This window comes from Phalacrocorax carbo, chromosome 2 (assembly GCF_963921805.1).
Source record: "Phalacrocorax carbo chromosome 2, bPhaCar2.1, whole genome shotgun sequence".
In the NCBI taxonomy this organism is placed as follows: domain Eukaryota; kingdom Metazoa; phylum Chordata; class Aves; order Suliformes; family Phalacrocoracidae; genus Phalacrocorax; species Phalacrocorax carbo.
Window position 1 is genome coordinate 77,958,511 of NC_087514.1, and position 15,021 is coordinate 77,973,531.

General features: G+C 37.2%; 1 protein-coding gene across 1 annotated transcript in view; it reads right to left on the minus strand.

Annotated features, from left to right (window-relative positions):
- NSUN2 (NOP2/Sun RNA methyltransferase 2) overlaps positions 1–15,021 on the minus strand; it is a 22,564-nt gene continuing 7,543 nt past the window's right edge. The window contains exons 7-19 of the mRNA XM_064443340.1: positions 14,581–14,773; positions 14,103–14,177; positions 12,820–12,950; positions 10,164–10,237; positions 7,046–7,176; positions 6,329–6,425; positions 5,062–5,237; positions 4,446–4,538; positions 3,924–4,059; positions 2,573–2,653; positions 2,207–2,345; positions 1,220–1,259; positions 1–571 (exon numbers count right to left, since the gene is read on the minus strand). Of these exons, the coding sequence (XP_064299410.1) occupies positions 166–571; positions 1,220–1,259; positions 2,207–2,345; positions 2,573–2,653; positions 3,924–4,059; positions 4,446–4,538; positions 5,062–5,237; positions 6,329–6,425; positions 7,046–7,176; positions 10,164–10,237; positions 12,820–12,950; positions 14,103–14,177; positions 14,581–14,773 (1,772 nt within the window). The 3' untranslated portion in view covers positions 1–165. The remainder of the gene's footprint in view (positions 572–1,219; positions 1,260–2,206; positions 2,346–2,572; positions 2,654–3,923; positions 4,060–4,445; positions 4,539–5,061; positions 5,238–6,328; positions 6,426–7,045; positions 7,177–10,163; positions 10,238–12,819; positions 12,951–14,102; positions 14,178–14,580; positions 14,774–15,021) is intronic.

Here is a 15,021-nt window from a genome sequence, read left to right on the forward strand (position 1 = left end):
TTGACGAGAAATCTCTTTATAGTTTTCATTTAAAAAATAAAATAGGCAAAACTTTAAAAGAGGAACAATCCATTCCAACCAAAATTTTACAATATACTTCCATGATAAAAGCAGAAGTCTGGATGTGAGCCTCATGGAAGCTGCCAAGTAATAAGAGAAAGAAACTTAATCTTTCACATTACTCGTATCCGTGTCTTTGCTTTCCTGGCTTACATGACTGTTGGCATTTTTACTAGGTGGATCTAAACCCTCACTTTTATTTTCTACTTCCATAGCACTGCTTTCCACAGGACTGTGGGAAGATTCTTCACCTATTTCTGCTTCCATTTTTGTGACTACATCATGTTCTTTATCTTCCACATCCATTCCTTCCTCTGTTTGTGCCAGCCGATGTTGAACTTCTTCCTCTGTTTTACCTTCCGATTCCTCCTCTTTCCTCTTTGCTTTAAACACTTCAACTCCCATCATCCTCAGGTAATGAAGTCTCTCATTCTTGGGCACAAAGGCACGGAGTGATGTCTTCCCTTGCCAACCACACAGCACTATAGGACACTGTAGATCATCAGGTTTTCTACAAACAAGCAGTTAAGCTCAGTCAACTATGAGGAAGTTAATCTTCAAAACTTAATTTTATAGCTGTATCCTGATAAATAAGTGCACAATCCTTAATAGTGAATGCATTATATAACTATTCGTAGAAGACACAAGTCCACCGGTCTTAATTTCAATACCCAAACAGGTACAGGTCTACAAGCAAGCAAGGAAAAAAATAAAGCTCAATGCTATTAAATTTCTGCAACAAGCAAAATAATTGTCTGGCTCTGGTTTCAAAACTAACATAAGCAACAGCAAGATGAAAGTTTACATTTATAAAGTCCTCAAAAGCTTCTGATACTACTTTGTAACAAAAATGAACCATGAAAAAGTTTAGATTTTCTATTCCAAATGCCAGACTTCGCAGGGAAACAAATAAACATGCAGTGATACTGTAGACCTCTGGCAGAACTACTAGCTCTCCTTTATAAAGCTAAATCCTACAATTGTTTTAAGAATACACAGGCAAGAGAGCTTCTTGCCCTGTTTTATTATTTGTATGCTCTCTGGCTTTACTGTTGACCTCACTGCATTTCTGTGCCTCCACTTCTGGTTTTGCCGAGTGAAAATAAATTCTTCTTCAAGTTTTAAAACAGTGTAAAAGGAAAACAACACATCTACTTACTCAGGATCTGGGTCGTACTTCAGAACTATACTTCCCATTGCTGCAGGGAAGGGAGGTGGGGGGAACAAAAAGAAAACAGATGCGTTACTTGGTACAATGTTGAAGTGTGTGCAATTTGAAAATGTTCAACAAAACAAGTTTTTAGACAGCCACACAGCATGAGCGGGTTAGCAGTTATCTACATCAGTACAGCAAAACATAGGCAATACCAGTTTTTATTCCTTTTTTCCATACCGAAGTATTTATACAGTTACAAAAGCAACTGCCAACCCTGCCCCCTCCCAAACCCCACACGAACAAATTAAGATACAAAACCACAAAGTGGATTAATTTACTCAGTGAATTTATCAAGGAACTTTTACTGAAGTAAAATGAACAGAAGAGTATGCCAGCCCAAACTTTAGAAAAATTGTTCTTCTCATTTTGTCTCATCAAACGCTGAAGTACAAGGACTAGCGATGACTTGGAAATAAAGCAACATAAACAAAAGACTGAAAAGCAGTCTTCATTTCTTCAGGCATCCAGTGTAGAGGAAATAAAAATTTAATATGAGTAGACATCTCTCCCCATAATTAAGAAAATAAAATCTGAATAACTGCATTTCTTACATAAAACCATGACAAACAGTTGCAGATGACAAACACTTTCAGCTGGAGCACTAACAGGCATAAAGGTCAGTAGCGTATATAAAAATCTTTGTTCATCAGATACTTTAAATGCTGCCTCACAGCATCACTTCACAGAAGTCACAAGTTTGGCAACTCTTCTGTTCTCTAGAGTTCATAAACCTTAATGGCTGTGATCAGAAAGGACTACAGTTTCTAGAGGCACACTGGGTTTCAGTACTGCTTACTAACCTAACTAACTAGTATATTCAATATAAATTTAGTAAAGATTTTTAGAAAACTGTTTATGTGACAGGATTTTCATAGTCTTCCACATACTGTGTAATAATAATTTTGTCATAGCACACATTAGAAGGCTCACCTATGTCTTTGACTTTCTTCTGTGTTTCACTGCTGAATTTACTTAAGAATGGATTTTCCTGGGTTAGCAGAATTTTAACATCTTCTATGCAGACATTTATAATCCTTGCATGAATGAATGGATAGAGAGTATAAATTCCCTGTTTAATAAATAAATATAATTATTTCAAAATGCAATCTCTACTTTCTGAAGGAAAAATGTTAAAAACAGTATGTCCTTTAGACAATATCAGAAAACAATTTTCACATTTTAAACCACGCTGAAAATGCAAATTGTCATTAATCTGACAAAGTTAATGCCAGCTGTGCTACAGGGTCTAGAGGAAACCAAAGTATCTCATTTGAAAATACAATGCTATGTAATTACCTCTTGTGCTAATCTGAACGCACATCCAAACTGTTCACCATCACTGTTGCGAGACCAGACTTTTATCCCTGTGTTAATAACCTGCAAATGGCAAAGCCAATAAGCGTCATTAAGGAATATAAATTCTAAATTAGCACTCTGAGCTTCATTTTTCCTCAACTGCTTGACTAAAAGGAGGAAGAAAGGACAATTCTGCCCTAACATTTGTTCATTTGTGCTGGACACTGAATTAAATTCATTCAAGGGAAAAAGGAATTCCCTCTATCGAAACATAGTTCTCTCTCAACATAAACACCTTTTACTTCTTTCCATGTTGAAGGCCAAACGCTGTGAGGAAACGTTAGTCTTAAAATGAGGGCAATGAACTGTTATGATCTAATTTTAATTTTAGTTTGAGTAAGAATGTTCTGGGTGATTCTGGGAAAGTCAATCAAGGATGGAATTTTAAAAATGCACAAGTGCTTAATATTAGGACACTACACCCTTTGTGGTACTTGGTCTCACTGCCTGATGTAATGAACCAGTTTCTTAAAATTTTGTCAATTATGTAGCCATTTCCTGTATGTGGGATAAAAGGATAATTGTTTATCCATCTCAAAGATCTTTTGCAAAGATGTAACGAATATCCTTGGAAATTTTCATGACTTGACTGGACAAGGCTCTGAACCATATCTGATCTGGCTTTGAAGTTAGCCCTGCTTGGGGCAGGCAGGAAGCTGGACTAGATGACCTCACTCTAACTGAAATTATTCAACAACTTTTAAGACAAATCTTTAGCATTTGCTAGGCATCTTCCATGGGAAGTCATATAAAACAAGTTATCATATTTCCCTCTAACTAACAAAAACTACTTCTTATCCCATTATCATTCAGGTTAACAACTTTTCAAAATATTTAGTTGTTGAAATTACTTTGAAACAATGTCCCCATGTAACACAGCCAGCTAATAATTCAGCTGAAGTTATCTGTTATTTTTGGTAGGCTTTCAAAGCTCTTAATACTTTTATTAAGTGTCAATATAAACTTGTGAAGGTACCTTAAGACCACATAACAATGCTGGTACACACGCAGCAGTTATATAGTCCCTTTCTCTACTTCTAAGGTCACTTCCATCTGCCAAAAACCACACTGATTTTAGTCTTGGAAGCTGTTATTTACCTCTCAGAGACAACTCTTCATCTCTTTAACAGAGGAAGGATAGAGAGGAAAACATTCTTTCAGACTGAAAAGAAAAAAGGCCTATCAGAGGGCTAATCCTCTATATAAACAATAAGCTTGGCAATTAAGGTCAAGGACACATCCACTGATGCTTACGATCTCTGTTGTGAAAACCTGAAGAGATGAACTATACCTTCATCTTCTCACTGTTGTTCAGAAGCACATTCCTTAGCTCCTTAGAAACCATGTACAGCTGTCTCTTCTTTCCTTCTTGAGTTCGAGTTAGTAAATTCATCTTGGGAAATGATGGGTCCAACGCATAAAACTTCCTGTGGCCATAATACTTGTTTTGATTAACTGAACAGTGAAATTCCATACTCAAAATGCATGGGTTAGCCCATTTCCGTGAGCTATCTCTGCCAACACTCAACACTTTGGCTCCAGAACAAAGACTGGACTTCGTAAGATGCATGACACAGAAAAGACAAGCTGTCACAGGCACTAAGACACACTCAAAAATTAACAGTGCAAACTACAGTTGGCTATTTTCATTTAAGAAGTGTTTAAGTGTTGAGGAGAGGGGCACCTGGTGCAAAGCTAGGGAAAAGATTTTCAGGCATGACCAACTAGACCCATCGTTTGTGATGAACTGATCTATTAATATTCTGATACTACTAGAAACGTTACTGCCAAAATGTAAACATTTTTTTCTTACTGGATAGGAAGGAACAATGGATCATCTTCAGGAAGAAACACAAAAGGGTCTTCTTTAAACCCAAACAACTTCATTTTTTTAGATGGTGGTGGTCTAAAAAGAAAATACCGTTGCATTGTCAATTTTAGTAAAAGGACATTGTTTAAAATCAGTATATTCAGTTCATTTAGTCAACACTTGCCTTATGGTAATGACAGTATGCCACACAGAAAACCGACATTTTTCCTGTGCTTCACTAAGACAGCACTACCCGCAATTTAACTTCTTAAAATGAGGAAGTGAAAGCAGCGCTTCAAAACAGAAACCACAAAAACAAATAAACATAGATTTCTGAGGGAGTAATTGTGAAGACAGTAAAGATCTCCCAAAGGCTAACTTCTGAAAGTAGTTTTTACCTTAACAGAGAAGAAAGGACTAACAGACTTTGCAAACGCTAAAAGTGGTTATTTTCCTAACTCGCTGAAATACAAGACAGAAAATTTGGAAACATAGGACAACTGAGCAAATTCATTAATTCTTCTTGATCGACTTCTGAATGAGTCCAGTAACAAAAGAACTATAGAATACTCAGCAATTACGAAGCTGTCAGGAAAAATACTTAGACATGGTCTCTTACCCACATACTCCTTCCTTTTTGCTTTGCTCAGTGTCTGAATTCTGCAATTCTTGCATTTTCTTAGACTCTTCGTTTTCAGCAAGCGTTGGTTCTTCAGTAATGCATTCAGAACCACTATCTGAATTAGCTGCTGTCACTTCAATATCTCCTGTTCTTTGTGGTAATTTCTGATGAACCTATTGCAAATTATAGTATCTTCAACAAAGTGAAAGTAGTATCTAACTGGTAACATGTACCTATGCTCTTTGCATGTGCTTAATTTGTATCAATTTTGTATGTAAGCACTCAAAACAGATCCATTTAGGGAGTTAATCTGATTACTAAGTGAAGATATTTACCTCTAGTACTGCTCTGGACAATTTCTTACCAACTGTCCAAGAAAGCTACTTTTGTACCATTTACAAAATCATGTTCAAGCACTCACAGAGAAGACTGTTTTAAGTCAGGATGTGCTACTTTCCTCCTAGCACTCAAAGCGACACACACATCCTCCTGCTGCACACTTTCTGTAAGAGTGCTACGACGTTAAACTTAGAACAGCATAAACTATTTGGATGACACTTACTTCTAAGTGCTTTCTCCTTACTGCCACACACATTTTACTCATAAGTTGTTCTAACGAAGCAAATCAAATAAATAGAAACAGCCAAAAGGGATTCACAGAAGTTTCTCTCAAATATATGAATGATCTAAGAGATCAAATAAATCAAGTCAACTTAAAATCCTGTTGACAGGATTTTAAAGACAACTGACAACAAATGGATTAAAGTCAGATGGCTGAAGCTGCTGTTGCTCCTAACAGTTTTACATCCATTCCCCCTGCTGCTGATCTGCTAGACTAATCTGCTAGTGAATCACTCCTGAGCAACCAGCTACAGAGTAAGATAAACTGAAATCAGAATCAGCTTACAATGCAGCAGAAACAAGCCTTCAGCAGAGGGACCACACGCAGCTGAAGGAAGTGACAGCTTTATCTACTCAATCTAATCTGTTTCTGTAATTCTTTCAAAGCCTTAATTTTAGGTTCAAGTTTTATCTTGCTACTTTACTATGATTTCAACCCCATCCATTTTCTTTTTTATTTTGAAAGGAGATTCTTTTTTCAGTTCTTACGGGAGTTAGGGATTTATTTTCAATTGACACACTGAACTGTAACTGAAGGGCAGATAAAAAACAGTTATAGTATGTTTTCTATTATGTAAGCTTCCAAAAAAATTCCAGAAATGTTATTAAAATTTAGTATTTCAGCTCTTTTAAAAGAAGTTACCTTAGGCTGGCGTTTATTCCATGGCATTGGAGATTTTTTTATTAACACAGCCACAAAGAAACCTCCTGTGTTCTGGTGATGTGGCAATATCCTAAGACTGGTGGGGGGGGGAAGAAAAAACAATGTTGCAGTGTATTAATCATCAGTATTCAGGCTCTCACAAAGTACTAGAGGTGTCACATCTATATTTACTTTCAGGGTAAACTAAGTATTCCTAGTAGGATTGCACAGATTTAATTTATCAACCTAGAAACAGGATCTAAAATAGAGCATTCTGGCAAAATAACTTGCATCAGTGCAACGCATTCGTTTCACCATTCACATCTGAGCTTTAATGACTCATTTCTAAACCCTATTTTTAGAATAGCTATGAAACGTTTTTCATAGAAAATAAGTCACATCACACTGTTAAAATGTTAGTGTTTTACATACTTTCCAGCAATTTTGGCTATGTGTCTCTATTGGATGCAAAGAATTTGACCTGTTTGTGTGCGTACCTATTCCTTGTAAGCAACTTTCAATAATTTATTTCAGTTCACTGGAATTTAAATATTGTGCACTGCCATTACATATGAAGCAATCAAAATATACTCAGACCTATACAAGCAGAGGTCTATACTGCAACACATTCATAACCTGGCCTCCTAATTATAATTTGCCCACCACCACACAAGGTAACCATCAAAACCTCATAAAATCTACTCTGGGAAAACTTACCAACGCTCTAGATTCATTGCCTTTAGCTTCTCTTCATCTTTTACTGGAAACATAGTGGGACGTATTTGTGTCTGTCTATTTGAAGGCACATCTTTCCACTCTTCCAACCACTGTCCATCTTTAAGCATTACCTTCAAAGGAGTAAATATGCATACTCTGAAGAATATGGGCCACCATTTTACAAGTTTTAGTTAAGATACTTACTTTCAAACCAAGGTTTAGATGCCAAAAAGAGAAGTTATTTTCTGGTGTAGTAAATGAAGTTCTTTAAAGCATATTGTTCCTACGTACATTTTATGTGTGCACTTAAAAGCAGGAGATTCTTGACAGCTGTACCTCTTTGCCCCACTTTTTATGCTTCAAACATATGCAGTCGAGTAAAGACTGGTGCAGAATCAACGGCAGTGATCTTTGTTAACCTTCAAGAGCATACAGAACACCAAAATCCAAAGGAAGGACAGTGGTGGAACATACAAGAAGATTGGTAAGCCATCATGATTTCGGATACATTACTTCTTTTCTCCATGAGACTGGCTGTGAGACATTCTGCTATAGGCAGCTTCCAAGCAGTATACAAAGCAAAAGGGCTACTGCAGTCAAGCAGAGATTAGAAACAAGGAATCTCAATTTCATTATATAAGAAAAATGCAAGAGTGCCACACCACAGCTTGGTAAGTGTACAGCCCCACGACACAGCCCTACACACAGATCTATAAATCCACTCTAAGATACCATGTGGACATAACATCACCTCACTCTGTCTAAGGGGCAAAGCTTTTGAAGGCCGCTTAAGATACATGCGGAAGGTTAGAGCCACAACTCTGGTAGAAAGGCATTTTGAATGCTCTTTAAGCAAGAATACCATAGTGGGGGGAAAAAAAAGACCAGGGGAAATTTGACTCCAGAACTCTAGATGTCTGGTTCTGTACTGGGCTGCTAAGAAAGGTCACATTCAGGAATGTGGGGCAAATGCAAAAAAAACCTTAATGACTGAAATGAAGGCCTGTTTTTGTTATTAAGGCAACAAAATGGAGAAGTGACAGCAATGGTGACTTCAGGACTGGCAGGTACGATAAAGTATTTTCGTACATCTCGCTGTGATTGTCTTGAAGGTTTAATGAAGTTTTCTACTGGAAACTGAAATGTAAGGTTTATCTTGATTACAACTTCACTAAGAATGTTAGAACACAGATTTCAGCATCATGAAATCTGGAATTTCTCAGCCACTGATCAGATCACACCTAAAATATCGTGCCTTTGCTTGTTCCTGAAACAGAAATGACTGTACTTCCAGAATTAGCATTTCAAGCCCAAATATGCTACATGTCATATTGCTAGATGGAGACAAGACAGACTGCGATTCTGAATTGCTCTTCTTTTGGAAGCCATGAGTTAAGCTTGAGAGAAACAAACAACGGGACTGATAAATAATTGGAAGTACAAACAAGCCTAGAACTATTTTGGATGTACTAGAATAACGGCCTAACAGGCCTGCTCTGTTCAATTTTGGTTTACCAGTCTAACTGCACAATATACTGCTGGAATGACAAAAGCATCAAAGCTGGAGTCTTCTCTACTGTACAGTTTGCTAGCCTCTTATCAGGGTAGCATCAAGACTAGGAGTGTTGCAGAAGTAGATAAAACACATCTGAAGCTAAAAAGGTCTCTTCCTTCAAGATTCTGAAATGACTCATTTGAGTTCATTCATCGTCTGGCTTAAGCAGAGAGTACTGAATGCTTTTTCCAAGCACATAAGTGTCCCTTGAGCAAAACCTTATTCTTATTTTGCTGTTCCCAGAGATCTACAGTCAACTGACACTCAGGAATATTCAGTGTAATCACTAAGTCACACAGCTCCCACTGAACAAAGACCACACCAAGTAAAAACAGCACCAAAGCAAGAAAATACGTTCAATGACGAGCTAGCCAACGAGGCCTGAAAAAATAAAGAACAGCAAATAAGGGCTGAAAAAAATCTTGCAAACTTTCAACAGATTTTGTTAGCCTTTTATCTTTTTTTAAACTTTTAAACTTTAACATTTTTTAAACTTTTTTGTTGACTTTAGTTTTAACTTTTTAAAATACCCATTAGGGAGATTTGTATTTCAACTGCAATCACAGAAATAAGCGTTACAGGGAATACAACATACTCTTAGTTATCTTTATGTATCTATTTTGTAGCCTTATACAGTACAAAAAGGAGTAAAATGAAGATTATAGAGCCACAATCATGCACTTTACATTTATCCTTCAGGTACAAGCACACAATTTAAACTTTTGGAACTGTGAGAAGAAAGAAATCAGCTAGTTTCTAAGCTGGATTTCCAATGACAGAACATAAACAAAACTTTATTCCATGCATCATGTTCATTAGCCAACACACAGGCACAAACCTGCAGAAGGTACCTTGCAAAAGGCTAGTGAAATGGTGAGAGAAGATAGAACAACCAATGGCGTTGCAAAAGCTCACAATTAAAATTTAATCAGAGCTTCTTTCCCTGCTACCAGGATGGCCTTCTACTCTTCCTGATTATGCTCTTTAACAGGAAGCTAAACAAGCTTTGGGGGTTTTTGTCCCTCCCTACCAGTCTGTTTCCAGAACTGAAATTACATAAAGCCTGGAACAAAATATAGGATTCTTTTAATATTCTAGGATTACTCACGTAACTGCAGTTTTTATAGCTTATTTCCAGAAAGAGTTTAACAGCTTTTACTTCCAAATGATTCAAATGGACCAGCTCAAGAACTGTAGAATCTAACACTCACAGACTGTAAAGACAGAGGAGGAGGGATAACTTAAAAAGTGGCTGAAATTCTGTTGCCATCTACAGGCCACATGCTGCATGCAACAGAAAGGGAATTACGTTAAGAACGTATAGGAGATAGAACGAAGAAAGCTAGAGGAAAAGGATGAGAGCAGAAGAGGAAACAAGAACTTACCATAAGAAAGGTTTTTTTGCCCTCTCCTTTACAATGCTATATTGCCTACAACTCTAAACAGTAAATCACTACTGTTATTTCAGCTCAGTCTAATGTTTTGAAATGTTATGCTTCAAAATTTCCCTAATTTAACACTCTACGATAGACCAAGAAGCTCACAGAAATATCAGGTAGGTACCTTCCATTTTGTAATTCCTGGCATCCTCTTCAAACCTGGCAACTCAGAGGAGACATCAGCAAGTTCTAAGGCACCTGAAACCCAAAGAATATAAACATTCTTGAAAACAGAATTTGAGAGTTGTGCTCTTAATTAACTTTTATAAAAAGTTTTCCTTCGAGTTTTAAGTCCATTTAAAGACCATTGCTTTTTAAATCTTTCAAGGAACAAAATGTTATATGATTACTACTGTGTGAATTAACAAGATGGTAAGAACTGTTCATAATAACTACAGAAGTTTGCAACCTATAAATTGACCAAACTATAATGGTTAGATACTCTATGCAGCTGCTACAAAAAGTAATACTCTACAACCTGTATCATTAAACATCAGTGTTCCAGGCAATGCAGTCACAGTAGTTTTTCTTCTCACTTAGTATTTGGATTTACTACACCGATTAAGTATTTTTCAGAGTACTCCTTTGGGATGACTAAGCCTTTCAAAATGCTTGATAAATTTTGATTTTTATGGACTTACAATCTTAATATATTCCAGTGTGAGGGGGAAAAGGATTTATTATTTTTTAAATGGAAAGGAAAATAACACAACTGTTTAACAGGAAGGTAAGTACTATCAACCTAATAGGACAAAGGCTATGTGCCTAAAATACGTCAGATTACTGCAAGAAACAGAGTATAATGCAATCTACTGAATAAAAAATTTAAACTACCCCAAGTCCAGAAAGAATGATATAAAAACTTACTGTTTATATAGGTGATCTCCCTAGAGAAGAATAACCTTAAAATTGCTTTTATGTGATTCTGAATACTTAGTTATTTAACAGTTAGGTAGGCTTTTCCTCACGTTGTACACAATTTATCAACTGTTCTACATGACTAACCATTTACTCTTACAGTGACAGTTTAAGCATTTTAAATAAATGAAAAAGGGATACATTAATTCATAGACAAATTCCAAAATGACATTTCAAATATGATTAACCTTGATGTTTGTGTCCATCCTTTGAATACTCCTGCTTACCTACAGCATGACTTCAACTGATGCCTCAAGACTACTTCAGTCTGATCAACCATTAAATGGTCTGTCATAAGTACTGCAATTCCCAGCAGGGAAGCATGGTACAGAAGTGCATTTGCCTTCGCCTTCAGTCCCAAGGGGAAAGCAATCTCTGATCTGCTCCACAAGCAGCAGTATAACACAGCCCTACGAACTAGGTTAAGCTCAAAGAACCAACAAACCTTCTAGAATGACCTGAGCAAATCCTTGAGGTCCAATGCCCCTTGCAGACCACACCACTACCTCATCCTTCTTTACCTACATCTCTGTTCAAGCCCCAAGGATAATGTTCGCTCACTGGGACACACCGTACCCTCCAAGTATGCCTCAATACCACCACTGGGCAGAGACAAGAACCAAATGTCACAGCCCAATACTGCAGTGAAGATCCTTACTTCCAAGTACTGAATTTGCCCCAAATACTGCAATTATTGGCCTCTGTCAACATCCATATTGCTTCGTCCTCCTGTCCAAACTAGTCCTTACTGCTTTCCAATCTTGTCATCATTAAGCTTAACTCTGGTGCATTACAGCCTTCAATAAGCCAAGCATACTATAATTTACTGGAAACATGTATATGGTGTTTTTTCACTTGGTCTGCCAAAAAAACTCTAATAAATAAATATAACCCTCTAAATAAAAATGTCCTTTGAGTGGCAATTAAATAGTCAATTCCTAATTATCTGCAGTCATTTTAACTAAACTGCTGTTCAGGAGACAATGAAATTTCATGCATAACTGGGGGCCAGAATAGTGACTGGTACAAAGAAAACATTACACAAAACACGCTATTCTACTTCCAGAACCAGCACAGCTCCAGGAGTAATACAGCTGCTTCTGCTCTGTACAAGGCTCAACTCAACAAACTCTGTGGAGTTTTTCATGCAAAACCCAATTAGATGTCTCCAAACTTCAGGTTACTGACCCAGAGAAAAACAGTGTCCATCAGCCCAAAACCGGAAATTTGGGCTACTAAGCAGTAGTATCAATTTGATGCAGTGGATCTCAATTTTTCCACCTCTTGTTACTTCAGGTGATGGAGACTTAACGGCAACTTATGGAAGCCTCCATATGCAAGTCAAAAGTGTAACAAAACTGATGAGCTTAAAGACATTAAAATTCCAAGCATCTCAAAATGTGGGTCAAAGAATGCCAAAGGTATCAGTGACTCCCACCGATTCATGCACAATAACATTCCTCTAACTGCACTCTGGGCTTTTTGCTCCTACGGTGTTTAGCAGTAATGTCCCATGCTGTGTTTTCCAAAGGAAATATGAATGTCAGACAGGGACTTCAACCAGTGGAATATGTTAGCAGAAGCCAGATAACACAGACTGAATTCTGCTGATCTGTAGAAGTATCTTGTGTATCTTTAACAGTACTTCTTCAGGTTTCACATTTGCACCTGATTTAGGCCCACTTAAGAAGACTGCTTATATCAACACCAATGAAATCCTACCAGTACCAAAAAATCACTGCAGTTTTGCATACTAGGAGCACGTTACCCACCTAAGTCTATAACTAGTACTACCATACAAGTACCATTTTTTGGTCTCAGAAGAAAAGATTTCCCCAGTCCATCCAAGCTCACATTCTCACCTTGACTCTTTTCCAGCAGAGATGCAATCACAGCCTCATTTTCGATAGGATTCAACGAACACGTAGAATATACCATTCTCCCGCCTTCTGCCAGCTGTTCTACACCACGGGTTGCAATTCTTAACTGCAATCTAACAGAACACTCTTGGTTTAGCCAGGTATCATTCGGGCACCAGAAAGATTTGCCATCAAATTTCTTACAGGTGAGGCTATATTGCAGACATGTTACTCTCCATGGACTAACTCAGCACATAGTCAGTTCCACAGCTGTTGCCAGAATACAAATTCAAGTCAATTTTAAACTAAGTCAGCTTCGTGCAGTCTACACTGCAGACACACTCATAATTACAGCTATTAAAACAGCGATTAGGTCACACATTAACATTATGGCACGATAACGTTTAACATAACATTCTGTATTTTGTTCTTTCTAGTGCCCCATTAAATTTATAGTAAAGTACTCAACACTAGAAAAACAACTCCCCAAAACCTCACTCCTTTTCTCCGACGTCTAGAGTTAAAATGAGGAGCAATCTGACTATTACAAATATTATGGATAACGCAGCTTAGCTTGCATTGGCATTCTGAGAGAAGTATCACTGAGCTGGATCACCAGCTTATACCCTACCTGCATGCTTACAACTACAATAAGACCTGTAATTAGGAATGAGTTACTGAGCAGAGCAAGTCACCCAAGGTCAGCTGAGTCACAGTAACTGATCGCATTCCCAGCTTGTTACAAATGCCCAGTAAAATGTTCTAAGCTTCTTTGTCTGTGTTTAAATTAATGCTTTTTACCATACACCTGCACTAGGCTAAGTACTCATTCACCATCAGTTACCATAAGTCAGTCTCAGGTAACTGAAACCATTCATGCATGACCTCTAACATTCTAAAGACGTTAAAACACTACTATTAAATTTTAAAAGTTTCCATATTTTCCAACAGTATTTTACCTGCATAAACGCTAAGAATGCCAACCAAATGAATTGTTCCCTGGTTTATTTGCTACTTTGTCTAATTCAATTAATAGTAATAATATGTCAGATATTCATAAGAATACAAGAAATTTATATTCACACACTCCACGGGAGGTTGACCTCACATCTGAAACACTACACTTTCTCTGAATAGCACATAAGCTCTTGATTTGAGAGAAGAGCAACTCTTCTTAGTCTCTGTCTTGTCATATATTAACATGTGAATATACACAGATGTTAAAGATACAGGAAAAGGAGGAGAGAGAAACAGAAGAAGTGCAGATGTGTAATAAGCATTTTTACCCATGGAGCTGCAAACTGTTTTGGGTTGTCCACTTCTTCCATACATCGATGTTTTTCCTCATGGTTCCATCTCCACTGTAACAGAGATTACCAGATTTGTATTATTTGTGGGTAAAACTTATTTCATGTCCAAGTCATTTATTGCAGCAAAAGATTAACAGTCCCTCTCCCACATTAACTAGTTCTCCTATGCCACGCTGTTTGTTTCTAAGCTATCTTTGTATTTCAGTATCCTGAGTGTAGTTCAAAATTTGAAGCCCTTCAGCTGACCAAATTTAAGTGCCACTTGGAATGAAAAAAGTTCACCTTGATTTGGTATCCCTTTACCTAAAACAATTTAAGGCATTCAGCTGTTTTCAAAGTTACTATAAATCATAACTCACTAAGCAACTCAAAAAGCATAACTCAGTAACACCAAAATTCTAGCACTGCACTTAGTGCCATAAAATCTGTGTATTGAAGAGCATATGCAAAATACCTGCAAGGGACGTCACACAAAATCCTGTCATAGAAGAGGACCTCTTTTCTTCCATCAACATCTATTTGTAGATTAGGAATGCTGGAGGCATCATGATTTACCACCATGATGCACGGACTGTTTAATCTCTTAGCTTGATGAACCAACAAATAGCAGCGCTTGTTGTCGACATCATTAGCAATTACAAAACCCTCTGGGAACATAAAACAGTGGGAAGATGCCTTACTATTCAATAGGTAAATAATTTTACATAGAATATTACTTCATCTTCAAAGTTACGTAAACCTTTCACTAGAGATTTTTACTTAAGAGACTACTTATGAATACAGGACCTCCTGCTGAACATAAAATAGCATAAAGTATATGGAGGTTTAACTGATGTTTCAAATATGGTCTCAAGAGATCTAGCTTGCCTGCAGCAGAAATAAGACACAACCAAGG